The following is a 22,723-nucleotide window of genomic DNA, read 5'->3' on the forward strand; positions in this document are numbered from 1 at the left end:
CACTAAGCTGAAAAATAACTTCGTAAGAACTACGAGGGAAAAGTTTATAAACATGACTTATTATATAAATAGAGACAGAAGGCATGAAGAAACAATAAATAAATAAGCAAATGAAGATATTGGAAGATAAAAAAAAAACAACCGAGTTTTTCAGTATCGCTGCATGACTGACTTCTACATTGCATAGTGCAACACACTCGCTCAGTATAGAGACTATAGTGCTAATTAAATGTTTTGTCACTCTAAATGATTTACAGAAACCACACCCTTCCTATGTCCACAACGGACACTGAACACGCAATCAAGGTGTTCAAACTATTGACCATACACTTTCAATGTGGGATGTGGGGCGTGGGTTCCTGTCTTTCTACGGCATTTCTAGGGAGTCCTACAAGTTTTCGGGTATTACTCCACATGTTTAGTGGACAGAGTGACACTGACACACAAGAAAGTGGCGTCTATCATAATTAACAGACCTTCGGAAGCTCCATTTACTCAAAATAAATGACGAGAAAATAACTTTGAGTTTCCAAGAAACATACACAAAGTAATTTAGTTTTGCGGAATCTGTCTTCTGACTGAATTATATGACTTACATGGAGAAAAATGGAACCTGGATGCACTGTGATAATGTATGGCAATTATAATAACAGATCTCAATTTATTTACTACCAGCGTATTGGATGGCAATGCGCAGCTACTTATTATAATACAATAAAATTACAGAAGTTGGTTTTATATTTAAATGGTGACCAGCTACGAACATTTGTAGTACTGCACAGTCGTAAACAAATAGTATCCTGCATTGAGCCACTCATCAAGCATGTGGTCAGTGAACACATGTTATGATGGAACCTACCTGGATGGTTCGATAATGCACTACGGGCGAATGTAAACAATATGAAATGAATGCTTTGCACAATATATTTGTCGCAGATCTCCACACAGTGAACCTTTTCCATAACACCACAAATTACTGAAGAAAATAGCACGAGATGCTTTTTTAGTGATAACTTTATTTAGCGGAAACGATTGCGCCTAAAAATATATAAAAACCGATAAAGATACCTTGCAATTTTCAGAATCAAGTTTCTAATTTCAGACAAGTTTCATCGAAGAAGATGCTATAATCTCCTTTCTCATCCACTTTCTTCAACGGCCCCGTAACAAAATAAGAGAAATTAGGACATAGATTAGTTGGTGAGTCATAACACACTCTAACAAGGCATAAAATAATTGCTTTACTTTTCACTAAAATTTACACATATTTATTTTGCTTTATCAAAAAATACTAAAAATACAAAATCTTTGTCGCTGTACACTTAAGAAAAAAGGAAAATTTCTGTCGCTCTTGACAAAAAACATGTCAATTACAAACAGTTCCTCGCGCTTACATCAATCTTTGTTTGTACATAGTGATGCTGAGTCTAGAACAGGTATTAGTATATACCTCTTTGCTCTACAAAGTATACCCCGAAAACGTTCGTTTATTGCGGTGTTTGGAGATTTTACACAAATCTGGCCAACCATGTTTCATCATATTAACACGTATATTGTCCTGGATGTTATTCCCGCACGCGATTTTCCTGCTGTTAATAGAGACCAATTTATTGATCTTTTCGCATAGAGTTCGACATCTCACCTTCCATGGAGATGAAATTTGCTGAACACGATTCAGCTATGGCTACTTTCACATAGGACGTTTTCCGTTAACTCTGATAAAATAACATTAATGTAATTGTGGAAGATAATGGCACTGTCGTTGGTGCTTTTTCTCTGTGATGAAAAGTAACTGCAAAGTGTTCCGCATATTTAAGAAAACCGCACCACACTATATGTACTGCTCATTAATAGTGTCGATTATTCTGCTGGTTCCCATACCGCAGGATGCTCGTGGGTTAATACAGTGAGAACTGCCTATTCAAGGTCTCGGGAGTTGAGAAACATCCACGCAGATTTCGCTTTATCGTAGGTGCGAGTGCTAGTTCTTCCCCAAGGCGCCACACCTCGATACCTCGTTACCCCTTCATGCATTCATTCGTCAGACCGGCGGTATAAGAGGAGCTCACCAGATATCGCACATCACAGTCTGTGCGAAGCGCCCCGGTGGTCATGGCAAGAAACCTGATCTTCTACTGCTGCCTCGTGGCTGCTGTTGCCATTCCGGCGAAAGCCGCGCCGCAAGACAAGCTCGACAACTTCAACGTGGACGAGATCCTCAACAACGACCGCCTCTTGAAATCCTACATCCAGTGCATGCTCGATGCAGATGATGGGAAGTGCACCAACGAGGGCAAGGAGATCAAAAGTAAGTGCGGTTGTTAAACTTCATTCTGTATTGTGCCTTTCTCGCTTCTTTCTTACACTGTTCACCATTGTCAAACCTCTCTTCCCGTTTTCCTGGAAGCTACAGATGTTCGATTAAATAATACGCTCATGGAAAATGGTATAGCACTCTGATATGCAAAATCACTAAATCATGCTGGATATTAATAGCTAAAAATTCTGTTCCGTTTCCTTAACAGGTTTTATGGTACCTCTTCAGGAGACTCCGTTTATTATTCATTGTCAGTTGCCTGATTAGAGTCAGGTGGTATTGTGGTCCACTACGAGCAATAACAGGTTTACAACAGACAAATCACGTGACGCCAAGAAGACGTATTATTTTGTCCTGGTCACAACAATGTTACACTAACTTATAGCATTTAAGTGTTCTAACATATTGAAAATTTCATCTCCTGCTAAAAATACTCTTAGCCGTTAAGGTAATGTTTCATAGGGCCTACAATTCGCCTTTTGCTTTAATCTAAACAAAGAATCAGTGACAGTTTGGATGATCACATCATTTTCTACTTCCCTGGTTTATATACTGTATTTTGTTAGCACCCCCATATAATCCACAGTGCTGTATGAACTAGTTTCCTGCCAAATATGTGATACCTCTCCAATTTCCACGTCTTGCAAACTCTTTTTGACTTTCTCTTGAAATTTTCGCACGATCATCGCTTCTATGTAAAAGAGGATCATCTTTGCGTCTTCTCTCGGCGAACCGAGTTTCCATCAGCTTTGCAATAATCTCCTTCGCTTCGCCGTGTCAAGTTGTTTGTGCCTAAGTGAACGATTCTTTTCATACATGTTAGTGTACAGATGTTTCCTTTCCTCTCGGATAGTCTTGTACGACGACGTTTCGTACAATATCAATGCCCTACGTATACTTTAAACGCACAATTCCGATGAAAGTAATTATGGCACTTTCTGTTGGTCAGTATTAAGTATTACTGCATCGTTTTAAGGTCCAGCTGTTGATCCTATACTTAAGTAGTATATTATTGTTAATTTACCTGCGACTCTAATTTATTTAATCGTATGACCACCCTAATGGCAATGTTGTTGCCCAGTTCCAAACTGCAGCAACAATAATTCGTCGATTAGAAGAAGACAACCAGCATTCTATGCGTCCCTTAATTTCTCCATTGGCAAAGCTTTGGACAAAAGCCTTGGTTTAATACTTGTCGTGTCATTGACACTTCTTCCTACCATTTACCTGATTTTAAAATTTTTGTACAGAGTACACAAAATGAGTATTAAATGGAACAATTTAAGATTATGTTTGAGGCAATTAGCGAAAAACGAAAACTGACTTTTTGGGAAAGTCTACTTCGAAACACAGCAGTCACCGCACTCTCCCTGGAGCTTCAACGTCCACCAGCTCCTCTTCGTCATGAAGTCTCTTTCTTCACATCGCATGACTACTATACCCAGGTGAACGAATTTAACTGAAGGTCGTTCTTGTCTGGGCATAAATGACGGACGTAGTTCAAGCTTGTATGTGCTGAGATAGATCAGGGTGGCCCTATCCAGCATTTATTTCTAACGACTCTTATTTAGAAAAATATTGGGCTTTAATTCATTGTTTGCACAGCACCCTTCGCAACGTTCGTTAGGTATAAATCTCTACAGACATGTAGTGATGTTTAGAGCTACCATCGTGTTGAGGTTATCGTTAGTGATAACAACGTCTTTAACGTTTATCAGTAATTGCAGTATTTCCTCCATTACTGTAGTTAGCAGGTCATTATTTCCCGACAATTTCTTAGTAACGTCAAGGTGCTTGATGCAAGTGATACTATTATCTCAGATATATTTTAGACTTTTGAATTGTGTACATCAACTAAGCGAGAGCTAAAAACGTCATTCTTAAGTCAGATAACTGCGACACGAAGACAGATCATCGTCATGATATAATAATCTTAGACATGCTGTCGTAACCGAACCCAGGCAGATAAACTCAAATATTAGGAAAACAGATTGCAAGGAACATTTTCAGAGGTCATTCAGTAAATATGCTCCAGTAACGAAGTGGTTATCGTGTGTTATTCAAATTAGTCGGTCCAACTCTTCAATGTCATTGAACAGAATATTATCAGCTTCTTTCTACGCCAGTGCAAACGCCCAATGTTGAACACTTTCTGGACACCTTCTTCTGTGTTCGTATGTTGGCTGCTCTTGGAGATCTTCCCTTATATGTTTCTACTATTTTCTACGATAATACCTTTTATATTTCAATATAGGTCTATTTTCTGTATGCAGGTAATGGGCAGCAACATACGTGAGGAAGTTTCGTCTACAATAGGTAGTTCCACTTTATGCTACTTCCTGTCCTATTTGTCTGACATCTTATTTCGACGTTTCGAATTTACTGAGCTTTTTTGTCAAAGTACCTACCTCTTGTCTATTGTTTTCACAAAGTTCTTTTCGTTTAGAAGGGACACATTTATAATGCATAATTTACGAGATGGGTGAACGGCGTGGGCAATATTGTTTTATTTGAATCTCCCTGTATTTTGTTGTTCCGTAAAGCAGTTCCTCTATTTAATTATAATTTCTATGTTTCTTGTATTGTGCTCAATATTTTCTGCTTGATAGCATTACCCTTCCTTACAACAGTCAACAGACTGATAAAGTCTTACGCTGTCTCTAGCTATTTGTGGAAAGATGTTGGAACGTATTTTCATTGTTGACGGCCTATTACTTTTCTTATATTTGCTAAATAGTGAGATATTAGCTTTGAACATAGGGAAACGGCTGTAGAACTCCACATCATAAAGTGTCTTCCAAGTTTCCAAGACCCGTGACAACTTTCACAATACTGGACACAACGAGAAAACATCTGATTTCTAAGTAATGCTATTGAGTCATCTTTTCAACCGGATCCATTGCAAATGTTGTTTATTTTTTAAAATGCCGAAATCAAAACGGAGTAAATGTTTACTACATTATTTAGTATAAATATAGAAGGTATGCAAAGAGAACAGGGTAAAGGGATACTGAAACTCCACACCTAACTTTTTGTTACCTGGTCCTCCACTAGCATTGAAATATTGTGGCAGTCATGTAAACCATACAATGAGTTCCATAGTTATTGCCTTCTTTTATAAAGGCGTTGACCTTAAACCACTGATTTTTTAATAATATTTTCTGTGCATACTTTATATTCCCTGACAACACAATCAAGAAATCCATAAGCGTATATGAAGGGCGTTCAATAAGGGATGAAACAAATTGTTTTCTCGCTCAGTTACAGTCTAAAAACTCCGGAGATCGTTCTGGGACATCGTTATATATGCCCCTATAGTGTCATATAGTTCTGATAAGTCGCTGTGGTATACATAGGCTTCAAAATGACATTGGTAACAGAGATCCGTTCTTTTTCTCTTTGTGGAAAACGAGAGCATCGAGAATACTTGTAGGCACCATCAGAATTTCAACGGAGACTTGGTAATAAACAAAAGCGCGGTAAGTCTTTGGGCGGCACGTCTCTCATCATCAGCGAAAGGTCGTATAAACCTGTCCAATCTGCATGTGTCAGCCGGCCGGACACAGCTGACTCCTGCGATGTTCGAGCTTACAGACACATTGAGGGTGATCGGCAAATCGAATCAAACTCTTCGCCACACAACTGGACGTTTCTGTTGGTGGTGCTGTTACACTCGTCCAGCAGTAGGGGGACTAAAAGGTGTGTGACCTTCAGGTTCCTGGCCACCCGCCGGAACCCTGTAAAGAGCAATGAAGGACCATCTGAGCGGAACTGCTTGCGCTTTACAAAGCTTATCGTCTCAATTTTTCCTCGAACATCTTCGCAGGCGATGAAATATGGATTCATCACTTCGAACTGGAAACAAAAAAACAAAAAAATGGAGTTGTCCAACACCAACTCTCCTCCAAAGAAAAACGTTCAAAGCCGTGCCCTCAGCCGGTCTCGTGAAACTGTAGAAACGACATCAGCCTGTTCGTTACCACAAAGAAGACAAAGAACTTCTCGCTTTCCATGACAAAACAAGGCTGCGCAGGCAAGAGAAGTTCACGGAACTTCGTTAGACTGTTCCTCCTCATCGACCTACAGCCAGGATCTCGCAGCTTCCAACTTCCACCTGTTTGAACTAATGAAGGAAGCATTCAGAGGGAAGAAGTACGTGGATGATGTGGAAGTTATTGACGCAGCAAGACGTTGGCTCCGACGTCGTAGAGGAGAAAGGCACGATATGTGCGTAAAGGGCCTCACAGTATGGTGGCGTATGGTCGTCGTATTGAACAGAGATGATTTTGAAAACAGTGTTTAACAGTGGAATGAGTGGGGAATAGTACATTCTATTGGAATCCTAAAAAAAAAAAAAACTCATATTGATTTCAGAAAGACACTGTGTTGCATTACCTATTGAACGCCACCCATATAAAAGAGATTTAATAGGGCTTCATAACTGTAGTGCTTTGAGTTCAAAGAAGCTTTCGTTTTTCACCTTCTGCTTGAAAACAAACATTAATGTTTCACGAATCATTAATGGAGAGGTCATCAGAGACAGGGTACAAGCTCGTGATTATCAAGAATAACGAATAAATTTTTTCTCATAAAACTGTATAAAGTGCACAATATTGCATTCTACCCCGCATTTAATTTAGAGACTGGCAGAAAGTATGTTTGACTTTCTTTAGACTGCGACCTCAGTTTTTAGACGGGCACAACGATTATTTAGCAAAGAATTTTTACCAAAGAAAAGTTGTCAAGCAGCCCTATATTTTCAGATGTTATTTTATTTAGAACACCGTTTGGGCATCTCATTAATGCCATCCTCAATACCCTGTGCACTCCATAGTTACAGGATCAAATAAATCGATAGACGCTAAACTGGAGTCAGCAAAACCAGCAGTGAATTTTTTGTGGAACTTGACAACATCTGAGCACACTTTTCTCTGACTGCAGGTGCGCACAGCTGTCATAAAAAATTCTCGGATTCCAGATATTGATGGTTCCAATTATGCATATATCGGTGTATGTGATTCTGTATACATGGAGGGCTCAGGTGCTGAAAATGGCGTTAATGAAATGCCGAAACTTGTTTTCTAATTAAAATAATATCTGAAAATACACGGCTGGTTGGCGACTGACCTCTATCCACGATTGATCAACACGCACAAAAAACTGGCTGATACTGCTTAGCGGTAGATATAATATACTGACGTAAAGACAGCAGTTGAACTGCACCACTGACCTGCTCACTGGAGCATCGACCGCTGTACAGATAATATATATTGTATTGTGGGCATTCGAAGTGGATGCAATATGCCAGTCGCACATTTCTATGGCTCCTAATTACCTCAGAATAAGTTAGAACATGAGTCAATATTTCTGTTTGCTTACTAGCCAGGGACAGAATTTCAAGTCAAGTGTTCTCCCATAATCAAGTAATTTAGTGTATGTCATACTCCACAAGAGCTAAAGGAACATCGCTATACAAACAAAAAAACTCTGTTACAGGGAATCGACTTCATGTGCTCCTTGTAGTGAAACCAAGACTTATCAAAATCTAACTGCCACGTACTCCACTGTGGCTCTCCATGCCAAAATCTGATGCTCGAGCACCAGCGAGATATGTCTTTGATGAATGCCAATACGGATGTACTCTTGCACAATCCCTGGGTTGATGATCTTCTTCACATCATACTCAACTATCTTCTGGACACATGGCGCCCGTGTTTGCACTCAGATGACGAATTCCAGTGGCCTTTACAAAAACATTACTTCCAGTACACAGGTCATGAATCTGAAGATAATCACCTAAAGTTCATACTTCTTTCAGAAGACTATCCGGATGTTCAATCCCCCCCCAGATCGTTACAACTTTGATAAAGAAAACCATATCTCTAATATTCGGTGGCAGGTATGCAACGCTCCTCCCATGAGAGGATTCTTCAAAGTGCAACTGATGACCATTATTTGTGCCCCCACACATCATCTCATTAAAAGCATGTCCTATTGCCATCTTCAGCCACAAAAACTTTTTCGCAAGGTACACTATTCTCAAATAGTTTTCACCCCAACAGAATAACCTCCCGCCCCCTCTGACCGCACTGCAGGGCTCCGTCACTTTGACCATCATGAACTGCCGTCGCCATTTCTGCCATCTCTTATGGCATTAAATGTTCGCCCCTGTAGAGCATGACAACTCTATTTCCAGCCCGCTTTAGCTGATAGCGGCTTCTGCGGAACGCATGCTCCACTTGGCCGTTTCTGTCAGTGCTCAACCCTAATAGGCTAGGCACAAATTGAGACGCGTATAGCGCGTGTGGCGCGACGCAGCGAAGCGCGCGTTTTTGTAATATCGCAGGTTCAAATGGGACCGCGCAAATTGCGAGGCGACGCGACTGGGACGCGACACGCGCCTGCGCCAGGTCGCGCGGCGTTGTGGTTGAGGCACAGTTTCTCCCGTCGCGCTTGCCTCGCTAGCACCGTGGGAAATTTGAGGCGGGGAGCGGAAAAGTAGCCCGGACATATGCTCACATCGGAACGGTGCATATGAGCAGTGGTAGTATTGCCCATACGATAAATTTTGCCTTACTGTGTACTAAATTTCATTGTCTTGGGTAGTGTTTCATTTTTCGCCATTTAAACGCTCAATCTTTCTTCGTTAGTACATTATACTTTTCTGTTATCTATATCTGTATACTTTTATTTTGTTTTTCTTCTGTCAAGAAAAATGCATACTTCAGCGACTGATGAGCCATTGGCCACTGGAATTGTATCATATGCCTCCGCGATGTTTTCAGGTCGTAAGAAGGGACAGAGGGTAGTGAAGCAAGGAAAATTATGTGGTTAAGAATCAAGCTAGGAAAGTAAAAGAAGGTTATCTTCTGGCTGCCTAGTATTCTGGCATATCTGTACGATCTGTTACAAAAATTTAGAAAGTGATTGTGGTGTCACCGCCAGACACCACTCTTGCTAGGTGGTAGCTTTAAATCGGTCGCGGTCCACTAGTACATGTCGGACCCGCGTGTCGCCACTGTGTGATCGCAGACCGAGCGTCACCACAAGGCAGGTCTCGAGAGACGGACTAGCACTCGCCCCAGTTGTACGGACGACATTGCTAGCGACTACACTGACGAAGCATCGCTCATTAGCCGAGCAGATAGTTAGAATAGCCGTCAGCTAAGTCCATGGCTACGACCTAGCAAGGCGCCATTAGCCTTACATAGTTTGATAGTTATCGTATGAAATGTCTCATCAAGAACGCTGTACACAAATGGTGGATTAAAGTTAAATATTCCAGCAGCTACGTACTTTTCTTTATAGAATTTATGAATTATCCTGTTTCAGACCATCAAGTCCGCCTGCTTGCTTAATGGCCGCCTCCCTTAAATAATGTGCGTAGTGTTGGCAATCTGTCAACACTACAGTGATAATCTCCACAGGTGTGATCCCTTTGTGCTCCTGGTAAAAAGCGTCCAAGATCTGAAGTATAGAAGTCTCAATGTGATTACTCTGATATGGATGTAATAATGTAATACGACACACTGTACTACATGCATTTGAACGTCACATTGCCACTGCAAGCTAGAAACAGTCGAAAGGCAGTCACAAATTACAATGTCTTAATTGGTTCGCCGTGATGAGAAAAAGCATTTCAATTGTTGCATGCACATTATCAGCGTTAATAAACTAATTATACAACAGGCTACACAAATCAAGAAAATGGTCTGTATTATTACGAAAGTAGGAATATCCCAAAAGAGTGTTATGATTAGGCTGACAATACACTGACCATTGTGTTGTGCGACAGATAAGTTGTTTATTTTTCTCAATAACAACTATTTTATTCGCCGTAGGTGAGTAACCGGTATCTGGCATGTGCCTATCTTTCCGTCTGAAGGAACGCTCGTCATTATTTTAATACTGCTCAGATCAAGAGAAGGAATAAAATCCTCTGGTAGGTTTCCATTCCAGTCGCTCAGTGTTAAAAATACGATGGGTTACGTGGATTCCACCAAAATTCCACGGAATAGGCAATCTATTATTTTGTGAGTTGTTAATCTTTTCTCATTCGAAGCAGCATCACCGTTTGTGAGTAACGGCCACATGTCTCTTGGTGAATGGTTTAATTGCACTATCCTTGGTCACAGCGTAATTTGCCAAACTCACCTCACAGCAGCTATTGAGACAGAATTCCGAAACGGAGTGCCTCATTAAACAAGTAATTGGCAATCACAGAGCTCAATAGCTTACGAAAAACCTCATAGTCTCGGTTTGCAGAAACAGAAAAGAACAAATTTCATGTTTATTTTCATACTCGGAAGCTCAACTACAGTCCTAAGTAACACTTGGTCCTGCAGTACTACAGGCACTGTCCGTACATGGTGCTAACCATATGAAATGGTGGATTGTATACTGTGTTTCAATATGAATATAAATCTGAAAGAATATTAAATGTAAGTGGAAAAATTGCAATGAGACTGTTTCACATGATTTTCTTTGACATATCTACAGGCAGGCTGCCAAAATTATTGGCGACGGGATGTGGAGACTGCTCGCCTAGCCAGCTGGAGAGGATTATCAAGAGCCTGAAGCACATCACAGAGAAGCACCCTGCAGAGTGGACCAAGCTGAAGGCCAAGTTCGACCCCACGGGCGAGTACACAAAGAAGAACGCCGACACCTGGAAGCAGTACGGCGTCACTCTCTGAGCGCCACGCCAGTCCGATTCCCCTCTGAGCAATCGCAGCTCTCGTACACAGTTCAACAGCAAATCCTGTCTCTTTACAGAAATTGTCCATTATCTTAAAGTCATGTGACAACTTCATGCAATTTGGTCACTCACCGGAATTTCTTAGCTTACTCTTGTTCACTATTTTACTATTATTATGATAGGAAATAAACGTTTCTTGTTAAATTTGCATTTCAGTGTTTGGTTGGTCGGATGATAATTCCTGCGTCATAATATGAACCCCTCACCAAGGACTACTTTTCTCTAACTTGTTTGAATCTTAACGTATAGCAGTGGTTCCAAACGTGCGACTAATCACCCCCTGAAGACTAAAATGAAATTTTCTGGGGGGTGAAAATCCAATCGTTCAATACTGTTTCATCAGTGAAACTAAATTATTTTAAAAATATCATTACTACTCTCACTATTTACTATCGATGTAATAATGGTTGGGTATGTTACCAAGAAATACATTTTTTTCTTATATTAGCATTAACATGTGACACAATGTGGTGGAGGTTACAGCTACATGCAGTTTGTAATTTGTAATACGCATCTGTGGCAGGAAAGTTGAGGTATATACTGCCCACAAGTATCTCCGAGTGGTTGTAGTTATTGCAGTGGATCACGAATTGCTTCATTATTTACTTCGCAATAGATAATGCGACTAATTTTCCAGTGCAACCCAACTCTATAAGACGATCCTTATTAAGGATTGAAAACCGCAAAGCGTTACAAATGACACTGAGACAAGTCATTTAATATACGACACATGGAGTCGCAAATATCGGGTAATATCCCAAAAATAGATTAGAAATTCGACCATATGACATCAGCAGATGACGTACCTCGCAGCACTTGCAGCGATAGGGCATGTGCGTGAAGGGAGGATTGAACGACCGGTTGCTTGCTTTCGAACACACGATGAAAAATTTAAATATTTTTGGGTTTTATCTTGCATTTCTTTCCTTTTGGCTCGTTCCAACGGAGAGCGCGAGACTGGAAAATATAAAATATATCTCAGTATAAACATACAACTCTCCAACTAAGTGCAAAAAAATAAAAAATGATACTCCCTAGCACACGCGAAACTCGAGCCCTGAGCTTAAGTAGTGCAAGTAGGCACCGATCCACAACGACTTGTACACTTGGCTCTACCACTGCATTTTTAGAGAGGAACGTCATGAGGTGATGTCACAGTCCAACATTTGTCATCCGCTCTTTAGGTATTTCTTTACATTTGCGACCCCATTGTCTAATTATTTGCCTAAATGTTATCTAGATTGCTTAGGGAGTGTCTAAACGTTAGCAAAAATCTCTCTGTATAATGCCTACTATAATGCTTAGGAGCTACACAGTATTATTGTTATTATTATTATTATTGTTTTCATTTAGGTCGCTAGAGTACCAAGTGAAGCATCTAATTTATGTGAGGTTTTCTCTGGCGCCACTCTTCTTTGAACTTCTCGCCATGCATTTTCTTCCTTTCTTCCGACTAAAGTGCTTTCGTCTTAAGTTTCCTTTCCGCTTGTGATGAGCGTTATGTTGTTAACGCTTTTATGTGTGTCCCAACATCTACTCAGTTCGTCGGCGGCCCGATATCTCTTATGCGCGTCAGATTTCAGCCGACGTTTTCAGGTCATGTACTATATTAGATATCTGTTCGGTCTCTTGCCTCCTCTACAGTAACCTTCTTCAGTATTATCGGGACGCAGGCTTTTTCTGATTAGTGTTGTCTTTAGGATCTTGATATGATCAGCGTTTCTGATGCGTACAAGATTTCTCATTTGGAGATTTGCACTGTCTGACTTCTACATTGCCTGAGACTGTTAGAAATAAGCAGCGCCAATTATTCCATTGATTCATTAGTGCGTGATTCAATAAAACAACTACAAGAAATAATAATCAATAAATTTCCGTCAGCTGATATATATACATAAAGAAAATTCCTTTTCATTCTAAAGTTTGGTGAGATGGTATGTTTATGGTGATGGGGGCGTGCTGCAGAGATGTTGTAAGGGTTAACACCTAATATATGATTTCAATCGGGGATAATGGTGTCACGAAGGGTGTGAACAATTGTTACATACAATATTCTCTCAATTAAAAATATGAAAACAAAAAATAAAGAAAACAACTGATCCGTGATGCACACCATCGAAGTAATATATATATGACGTACAAGGTGTTTCTACATCTTGGTTACAAAATACTCTCGTGAAGTACGCCTAAGGCAGCAAACAGTACCTAACGAAATACCATATTTCGACGGCGAAGCTTTTACGTGCTTCGGGGAAACTTGTGAAATAATTTTTTCGCTACTCTCTGCTCCTACTGGATGGGAGAGTTACCATAATTATAGTTACCATAATTACTACCAAGAAAATAAGTTGTTGATAATATTCAGTGTTTAGGTACACACGAAACTTACACAGCCGGCCGGAGAGGCCGAGCGGTTCTAGGCGCTACAGTCTGGAACCGCGCGACCGCTACGGTCGCAGGTTCGAATCCTGCCTCGGGCATGGATGTGTGTGATGTCCTTAGGTTAGTTAGGTTTAAGTAGTTCTAAGTTCTAGGGGACTGATGACCTCAGAAGTTAAGTCCCATAGTGCTCAGAGCCATTTGAACCATTTTTTGATACTTACACTGTGGAAGTGTCGTCCTCCACACTTGATGCCTCTTCTGCAACTGACCAACTGCATCTCGTACCATTATTGTAACAGTCTCTACCACCGAACTTCGCTACATATGTCGATATTTGTTTCTATTAATCCAATCTGTAAGAACCATAATACAGACTAGATGTGAAAATGTTTGTATTAAAGATTTATTTTAAATGAAGATGTACAACTCTGCTGAGTCTGTAGGGTACAAATATATGCTGATTTCCTCTTTCTGACGTCACAGGGACTCCTAGTCCCCGGGAGAAAGTCATCTTGTAAGGAGAGAGTCGGAAGTCTCCATTGAATAAAACCGTATATCCAACTTAATACTATTCTTTGCGTTGTGCAAGGCACTCAGATATCGATAGTAACAATCTGAGGGCGAAACGTGGCAGCGTGACTCTAAGCATTGTTGTGAGTCGAGGTGTGTTTGCAAGAGTTGAAGTAGTAGTGTCGGTCGAGAGTTCGGAGTTAAACGACATGTAACGGCGGTGATGGCAGATCTTACCACACTCAAGGCCTGATATCATTTATATAGCCAGGAGAGATCGGGATGGCTAAACTACGCTTGAAGATGAATTTTACGGTAAAATTCTCATACATAGCGAAAAATTAATTGCAGGGTTAGGTTCGTGATTGTTAGTTGGAGTTAGCAACAATCCCATGTTTTGCTTGCCAGTGAAAGGAACCTCCTTATCATCCAAATAATATTAGTTATTCTCCGCATCTAAATAATATGCTGTGGTTACAAAATATTGATGCATTTTAGAAACTGAAATAATTTGTTAATCTAGCACTCAGCCAATATTGACACACATGTCATTTTGTTATTGTCATTATTAATACTTGTTCATAATGATTCAGAAGTTTTAAATAGACTTAATGAAATCGCTTCGGAAAAGACATTTAGTAGTTAACAGGAACCAAGTAAACTCCTTTATATTAAATTCATTCTTAGTAACAATAAGCTTTAGCCTCTTCTGCTGCATGCTGCGCATTGCTGTAGACCACATGCAAAAAAAGCAGTCATCTAAAGAGGTGAGTGTAAAACTTAGGGCCAAATCGGAGACACTGACAGACCATAACATATCATGTAAGTCAGATTCTGTGTAACTTGTAAATTAATATTCAAATACGGAGTCAGATTGCGTACTGAAATTTTAGTTTGAAGTTAGACACACACAGTGTTATGCAGGTTAGTTTCCGTTTACTGATAGCTCAGGTTGCTTACTCAGTCCAGTTTCACAGACGAACATAGGAAATATTGGCTGTAGCTATGTTACATATTTTGTTACATATACGTTGTTTTAGCCGCTTGTGCTGCGGATTTGGTTGCATGTACGTTACATATGGAGAACTCTGTTCCTAGACGACACCACTGGAAATTATAGAGTACCAAGTAACTGGGATCTGCCAGGGCACAAACATATTACAAAATGCGCATGCACAAGTGATGTCTGCAACAATGACATCACTTCCAATGATGGCAGCAACCAAGGAGGTCTGTCATAATGAAGGGGTCTGCAGTAAATACCTGTTCTTGAGTGGCAATCAGCGACAAATGTTCAGCCTTGTCTTGGAGAGATACAATCACACAGTGCTATCTCAGTGCAAGGACACCGGCAATACAAGCCATTGTGTCAACAATGCTGATATCTGCCTTCAAGAGCCACTATTAAATAGTGCTGTCTCAGCGAAAGGACACTGACAATACAAGCCGCTGTGTCATCAAAAATGCAGTTTCTCCAAGTAAAGGTGTCAGTGAAGCGTAGCGCCGTATACCGATCCTCCCTTGGAGGCGGTTAAGTGGGAGATGTGTCTCAGAGCTGGAGAATGACAGATGGTGATGCGAGACTGGACGCGCACGTAGTTTATGTATCAGACGATAGAGGACAATATTGGATAGGGGGACTGTGATTTTAGTTTCGATTGTGTCCACTAGAGTGCACTAAAGTAATTGAATGTTTTTCATAAACTTGTGTATGTAAAATGTTATACATGTGTTTCATTAGTATGAATGATGCGTGAGTGTGGTTTAAGGTTAATATGAAGATAATTGTTTACGAGTTACGTAGTAGGATTTAGTGTGGGAACTTTGGAAGAAGTATGGATATGAACAAAGGGGATTTTTGTAGAATAGATTTGTAAAGTAAGTTTATGGTAAAGAGAAAGTTAATTCAGGTATAAATAACAATAGTAAATAACTTTATGTATAAGCAAAACTTCAGCATATTAGATAATTACGTCGGTAATAAGTGCAGTCGCTAGGTTTACGATTTTGCGATTGGATATTGCTGAAAAGCGCGGATTGACGCGGGAGAATGTTGTTTTGCTATTGGCTGTTGAGTAAACTGACCAATGGTAAAGCAATATTCTTCGGGCGCCTTGCTCTGCTGGTAGAGTATTCTAGAGAAGAGTCGGAACCTAGCCATGAAACAGTTCGGACGTGTGTAGTTGTAGTTCCGATGGAAACGATAAGTTGCCGGATCTAGCAGTGTTTCATACATCAAAAGTGTTGGAAAGTGACGGCATAATTATTCCGATGTGTGTGTAGAAATTTCGGAATTTTTAAGTGACTTTTGTGACGAGATAAGACGTATATTCCGCGTGGCGTATTGAGCAGATCGGTGGCTAAGAACTGTGACGGCATTTGGTACCAACAGACTTAATATTTGGCGAGCATTCTCAATCAAAGCAATCAGTATTTTTGTAGCTATTACGTTTTCAAGAAATGCAACACCATGAGTGAAAGGGATTGTGAGTGACTCTGTTAAGAGTAGCACGAGATTGGCAGTGATATTTGCTCGCCTAAGTTTCAGAATATATTAATTGAGGACAAAATTTCCAACCTTTCATTTCGTGCTTCTCCCGAAACGTAGATCAGTGACTTTAATTGCAGTCTGGTTCACGTCGAAGGACAGTAGGTTTCACTCGGCTTTCCTACTGATGATATGCTGAGACAATGTTCACAGGTAGGGGCAGGTACGTCATAAAGGGACGGAAAGAACCGCACCGCCGCAACACACAGTGTTATGCAGTTTAGATTCCGGTTACTGAGAGCACAGGTTGCTTATTGAAGCCAGTTTCACAGACGAACACAGAGAATATTGGCTGTAGCTGTTACATATTTTGTTGCATATACGTTGCTTTAGCCGCTGGTGCTGCGGATTTGGTTGCATATACGTTACATATGGCGACGTCTGTTACTACACAACACCATTGGAAATTATAAAAACGTAGTCAGATCAACATTACACACAGTCGTTACAGCTGCGCTGCCTTGTTACTAATTATATATGTACTTTGTTTTTCAGCAATAATTGTGTTATAGTTCGTCCATGTTAATTATGCGTGTGACATATTTCACAACTCATTGTCGAGGTCTAAGAATTACGAAAATCATTTCTTTCCGTGTGACAATTCCGATTGTAAGTGGCAGGCATTTTATCTAGTGTTAGCAGAACTCATTATCTCTATTTTGTAAGTGATTTTGGAAATAGATATATTTGTTTACGAAACATTATTTTTGTCATACTTTTCTGATTATTAGTAACGATGGCTCACAACACGAGATCTGCTAGTCGCTTTAGGGACCTCAGGGAACTTCCGAATCCAGACACCACTAATGACGAGATTATCTCTCCACAACATTCTCAACTTCTCAGACTGAACAATGCAGAAAGCACTGCCGAATTAGCAAATAATGAAGTACCAGAGCACAGTGACAAATCACGACAAATCTTTTCAGAGATAGTCATTACAGGTTCTTTAAGTCATTCTGAGCACCTCAGACGGCTTCACATAACACCAGTGTTCAGTTTCCTACGAATGACTCATTGCAAGCACTATTAGAAGCCATGTTTAACAAGTTTCAAAAAGGTACCCGAAAGTCCCAACAAATCATGCTTACAAAATTCAAACAAGAGACACACTAAGTTTACTGAGTCTATACAGGACACAAACAATGATAGAAAGACTGCAAACTCAAACTGCGCATATTAATACTTCGCAAAAACACTTCCAAACTCAAACTGCGGAGATTAATACGTCGCAAACAGACTTGCAAACTCAAATTCCGCTATTAATACTTCGCGAACAGAGAATAAAAAAAAATGGTTCAAATGGCTCTGAGCACTGTGGGACTTAACGTCAGTGGTCATCAGTCCCTAGAACATAGAACTACTTAAACCTAACTAGCCTAAGAACATCACACACGTCCATGCCCGAGGCAGGATTCGAACCTGCGACCGTAGCGGTAGAAAATAAAATAATGCCGAATTAACGAACCAAAACACTGCATCAACAATTGTTTCCTAAAGTGCAGACCTGAGAAACTAGAAAAACACCGTTGAGACTGTGCAAACTCTACAAACAGAGCGAATCTCAAGGACTGAGACAGGTTTCCTAAAGCACAAGCAGGATGTGTTAACTGCCGTCAAAGTAGCAATACCCAGCACTTTGGTCACGGCTCTGAAACAGCACTGCGATCAAAATGCCTAAAAAATTACAGAAATTAGCACAAAAACAGACTGTGTAGAAGAAACAGTTCATTGTATTGTAGAGCAGTTAGGCACAATTTCTCAGAAAATTGACGATCTAACGACTTGTCCAACAATGTAGACGCAAGCTCTATCGTCACTGCCTCTTTACACTTCTCCCAAACGGAAGAGAATTTAAAAATTAAACGTGTACGGGAAGGGCAAGAGCTCATCAATGCGAAAGAAGAAGATAGATTAAATTCTTTAGAACGAGAAATTCTTGACGCTGAAAAAATACCAGCTTCTACAGACAAGCGAACTGATTGTGAAATTACGCAGCAATCGGTTTGCATCAGCGGTCAGATACCCGTCGTTCGTATAGGCGACAATATTAGAGGACAGCCTCATTCAGGAGGCATTTGCTGTCCATCAACCTGAATAGTACAATAGGCAACAACCACAATGTGATGTTTAAAGCTTTCCCGGCGTACTGATTGTTCCATAAAAACACGGGAGAACTGCCGTATATCACTAACGTTTGTGGAGGATTTTGAGGAGAGAGCACTCCACTCTGCCACTTTTAAACCGACAGTATTTTGGCGGTTTGTTGACGACACTTTTATAGTGTGGCCTCATGGTCTGGACCGTCTCCAAGAATTTTTACGTCACATGAACTCCATACATGAAAACATAAAGTTTACCATGGAGATAGAGAAAGATAGTTGTCTGCCATTTTTAGACGTCTTGGTGCGACGGAAGAGTGATGACACACTTGGTCACTCGGTGTACAGAAAGCCCACTCATACAGACCTGTATCTACAAGCTACTAGTTGCCACCATCCAGCACAAACAATGGGCGTTCTCAAAACCTTGGTCCACCGTGCCCATACTATCTCTGACGCCAACAGTCTTCAAGCGCAACTGTAACACCTGCAAAAAGTATTTTTGAAGAATGGCTTTTCACCTAGGCAAGTGAACAGAGTGATGAAGACCTACAAACGACGGAACAAGGAAGAGGAAGAGGCTTTCAGATCGACTGTTTATCTACCATTTATTGGGAATATTTGTTCACAGATAGGCTGAATATTGAGAAAGTTTCAAGTGAGAGTCATCTTTCGTCCTCCTTCCAAAATTTCATCACTGATGGGATCCGTTAAAGACGACCTGTGCCTGCGTAAACCAGGTGTTTACAAAATTCCGTGTGAATGCGGCAAATCATATATAGGGCAAACGACACGAACTGTGCAGGAACGCATTGTGGAACACCAACGGCTTACTCGCCTTCTCCAACCCACCAAGTCCGCAATCGCCGAACATTGTATTTCCACAGACCATTCCATGAATTACGACGACACAAAAATTTTGGGCCATACATCAAACTTTTGGAGCTCGATTATCAACGAATCTGTGGAAATAATATTGTCTGACAAAGAGACTCTCATCAATCGAGATAGCGGTTATCAGCTAAACTCTGCTTGGAATCCTGTTATAGAGAAACTTCGTAGTCGACGTAGCTATCTGCATAAAGATGGAAATCGACCTGATACCGATACGCCAGGCTTTCACAGTGGAGGGCGCGAGACGCAGCGCTCGGAGCCGTTATCACATTCCGAGCTGGGATGCCGCGGGAGACAGACGTGTGTTCTGATGCGACGGGTGTGGCGGATCGCCGTCCGTCCGTCGGCGGCCCCATCCGGCCCCCCACCTACAACGACCACGCACTCGATAACGGTGACGACTGGGCCTACGAAACGGACGAAGACAGCCACAGCCGGCGGCGTTATTGCGCTGCCTATGACCGCCGCAATCTGCACCTCCACCATCACCACCACAACCATCACATCCACAGTCATCTGCCCCTCCCCTGCCACTCCCGGTCGCAGTTTCATTGATGCAGTCATCAATGAAACTGCACCTAGGGCGATTAGGGAAAACTGCGCATCAGGGCCCCCTTCATGTGGGACAAGCCCGCGTGCGCCGCGTTCTAGATCCCTCTCCCCCCTGCCCCCCCCCCCCCCCCAGACCACCACTCGACATGCCGGACTTGAGGACGTTATATGCGTTCCTAAACCGCATCCGGCACCCAACGACGACATCGCGTCGTCATTGATGTCAGACGCTGACTTACTGGAGGGACTGGAAGAACAGCTGATTGCCCTCCGCGACGCCGCCGAGGAGGGGGGCCAGCAGGTCGACCATGTTCGGCGTCAGGCCCTCCTCTACCCGAACATGGCTGCCGCGGCCGATGACAGCGATGACGGGAACGCGATGGAGTTTGATGACGACCATCGGCGCCCGGTCGCTGAGCGTCGGAAGCGGCAGTTAGACTCTGAGGCCACTCAGCCCGCTGAACGCGGATTCTCCAAGAAGAAAAAGGCCATTGTTGACGCGGAGGGCTTCCAGGTGCCGCGCAAAACGGCACCTCGTCGCCAATTCACCACGTCATTGACGGACGTGGCCGTCAGCAACACATTCGCGGCTATTGATGGTGCCGCAGACACTCCACCCACTCCCCCGCCTCCCCCCCAACCATCAGCCACCCCTCCCCACCCCACCCATCTACATACAACACAAGGGACCCTACAAAGAGCTTCAAGATATCCTAATTGCTCACACTGAATACCCCTTCCGTATAAAATGGTCTGGCAATGATAATTATCGCCTGTACCTCCAGTCCCCCACAGACCTTGCTAAGACCCTTATTATCCTCAGTAAGTGCAACATAGGTTTCTCCATCCCCCCTAAAAGGACCCGCCGCCTCCGGGTTGTTGTCAGAGGGCTCCCCATGGAGTACTCTGATGATGACCTGAGGAAGGCACTTACGTCATTGAACATCACCACCACAGTTATATCCAGGATCATTTCCCGTCGTACCCAACTCCCCACCCCCTCTTCTTCGTCTCCGCCCCTGACACGCCGGAGAACCGCCACCTCCTAACCCTCTCATTCCTCGATCACGTTAGCGTGACGATGGAGAAACCGCGCTCCAGGAGGATGACCCTGGTATGCTACCGCTGCCAGGGACTGGCGCACTACGCGGGTGACTGCACCCGCGAGGTGCGGTGCGTGAAGTGTGCTGGTGGTCACGCCTCCTCGGAGTGCTCTAAACCCCGAGACGCCCCTCCTACCTGTACCCACTGTGGAAGGAATCACACAGGTAGTTACACGGGCTGCCCAAAAATCAAATCATTCAAGGCAAGCCAGAAACGATTTGCAGGGCCATCGGCAGCGGCCTGCCTGGGCACCAGTTACTCTGGTGCCCTGGCGGGGTCGGCGCCGCGGGCCCACCCCACCCATGTGTCTCGCTCCCATCCCGCCCCTCTGGGCTACTACCCACGCCCCCTCCTCTCCATCCCTATCCCACCCCCCACAACAGCCTTCCCTCACCTCCCTACCCAGCAGGTGTCAAGCACTGCTTCCCCCTCCACATGGCGGGTGTCACGCTCCGCTGTTCCTTCCCCATCCCACCAGCAGGCGTTAAGCACTGCTACCCCCCTCTCCCACCTCGGTACAGTCCCAGCAGCATCCTCTCCCCACCCCATCCTCTGCTCCCACCCACCTCAGTGACCTCATCACCAATGTTGTTGAAGCACTGACCTCAGCAATCTCCACCACATTCAACTCCCTCCTCCAAACCATCCCACACCAACTTGCCACCGCCCTCTCCCAATCCATGTCCCCCGTCACCGCTACCACTCCCATTCCAACCAGTTGTGGCTGTTAGACATCACGGATTGACAGCCATGACCTGGAACACCAATGGTCTCCCCAAACAATAGGGTGAGTTCCGACAGTTCCTCCTTGATGAGAGGGTTAATATTTGCCTTGTTGCACAGACACACCTCAAACCCGGTGTTTTTGTCCGTGTAGCAAACTACTCCTGTTACAGGACAGACAGGCCCACTGCCTATGGTGGCATGGCCGTGTACGTTCGTAACTCCCTCCGCCACCACCCTATTCCCCTCCCCCCACTTAACACTGTGGAAGCCACTGGCGTCGTCGTCCACATGGTGAGGGGTCCCATCACGTTTGTGGCTCTTTATAGACCACCACGAGGCCTTCTAGAAACACTGGACTATGAAGCATTGCTGTCGCTCGGCAACGACGTCTTCGTTGGCGGTGACTTCAATGCCAAACATGCTGCCTGGAACAGTAGATTAACAAACACATCAGGTCGTCGACTCCTCCGGGTCGCTGAGCGGCATCATGCCCGCACCATCGGCCCGCACGACCGCACCATTTACCCTTCTGGAGGACGTCCCCCAGATGTCTTAGACATCGCAGTGGTGAAAGGTCTACCCCACCCCATCACTGCAGCCACCCACATCGCTCTAGCCTCCGACCACCGACCGGTTATCTGGTCCATCGCTCTCGCTGGAACCCCGACCGCGCCGAGTAAAGGCCTGAACATCCGCGGTATTGACTGGCAGTCCTACCAGAGACGGGTCGAAGCAGCCCTACCCACAAACCCTGCTGCCGATCAAACGGACGCAGATTGTACCCTCAAACACCTCACCATTGTCCTAGATGCTGCAACAGCAGCGACCCC

The 22,723-nt window shown here is 42.9% G+C and overlaps 1 protein-coding gene across 1 annotated transcript; it reads left to right on the forward strand.

Moving 5' to 3' along the window:
• The first annotated feature begins 2,072 nt into the window (after positions 1-2,072).
• LOC126484088 (ejaculatory bulb-specific protein 3-like) lies at positions 2,073-11,225 on the forward strand. The gene is made up of 2 exons (XM_050107461.1): positions 2,073-2,308; positions 10,817-11,225. Exons 1-2 carry the CDS (start codon positions 2,113-2,115, stop codon positions 11,011-11,013), a joined length of 393 nt encoding a protein of 130 aa, XP_049963418.1. The 5' UTR covers positions 2,073-2,112; the 3' UTR covers positions 11,014-11,225.
• The last annotated feature ends 11,498 nt before the right edge of the window (positions 11,226-22,723 follow it).

The sequence above is a fragment of the Schistocerca serialis genome, chromosome 6 (genome assembly GCF_023864345.2).
Source record: "Schistocerca serialis cubense isolate TAMUIC-IGC-003099 chromosome 6, iqSchSeri2.2, whole genome shotgun sequence".
Classification (NCBI taxonomy): Eukaryota; Metazoa; Arthropoda; class Insecta; order Orthoptera; family Acrididae; genus Schistocerca; species Schistocerca serialis.

Coding starts and splice junctions, on each gene's coding strand:
- LOC126484088 (XM_050107461.1), top strand. CDS start 2,113: ATGGCAAGAAACCTGATCTTCTACTGCTGCCTCGTGGCTGCTGTTGCC. Junction 2,309..10,816: donor CGAGGGCAAGGAGATCAAAA/GTAAGTGCGGTT, acceptor ACATATCTACAG/GCAGGCTGCCAAAATTATTG.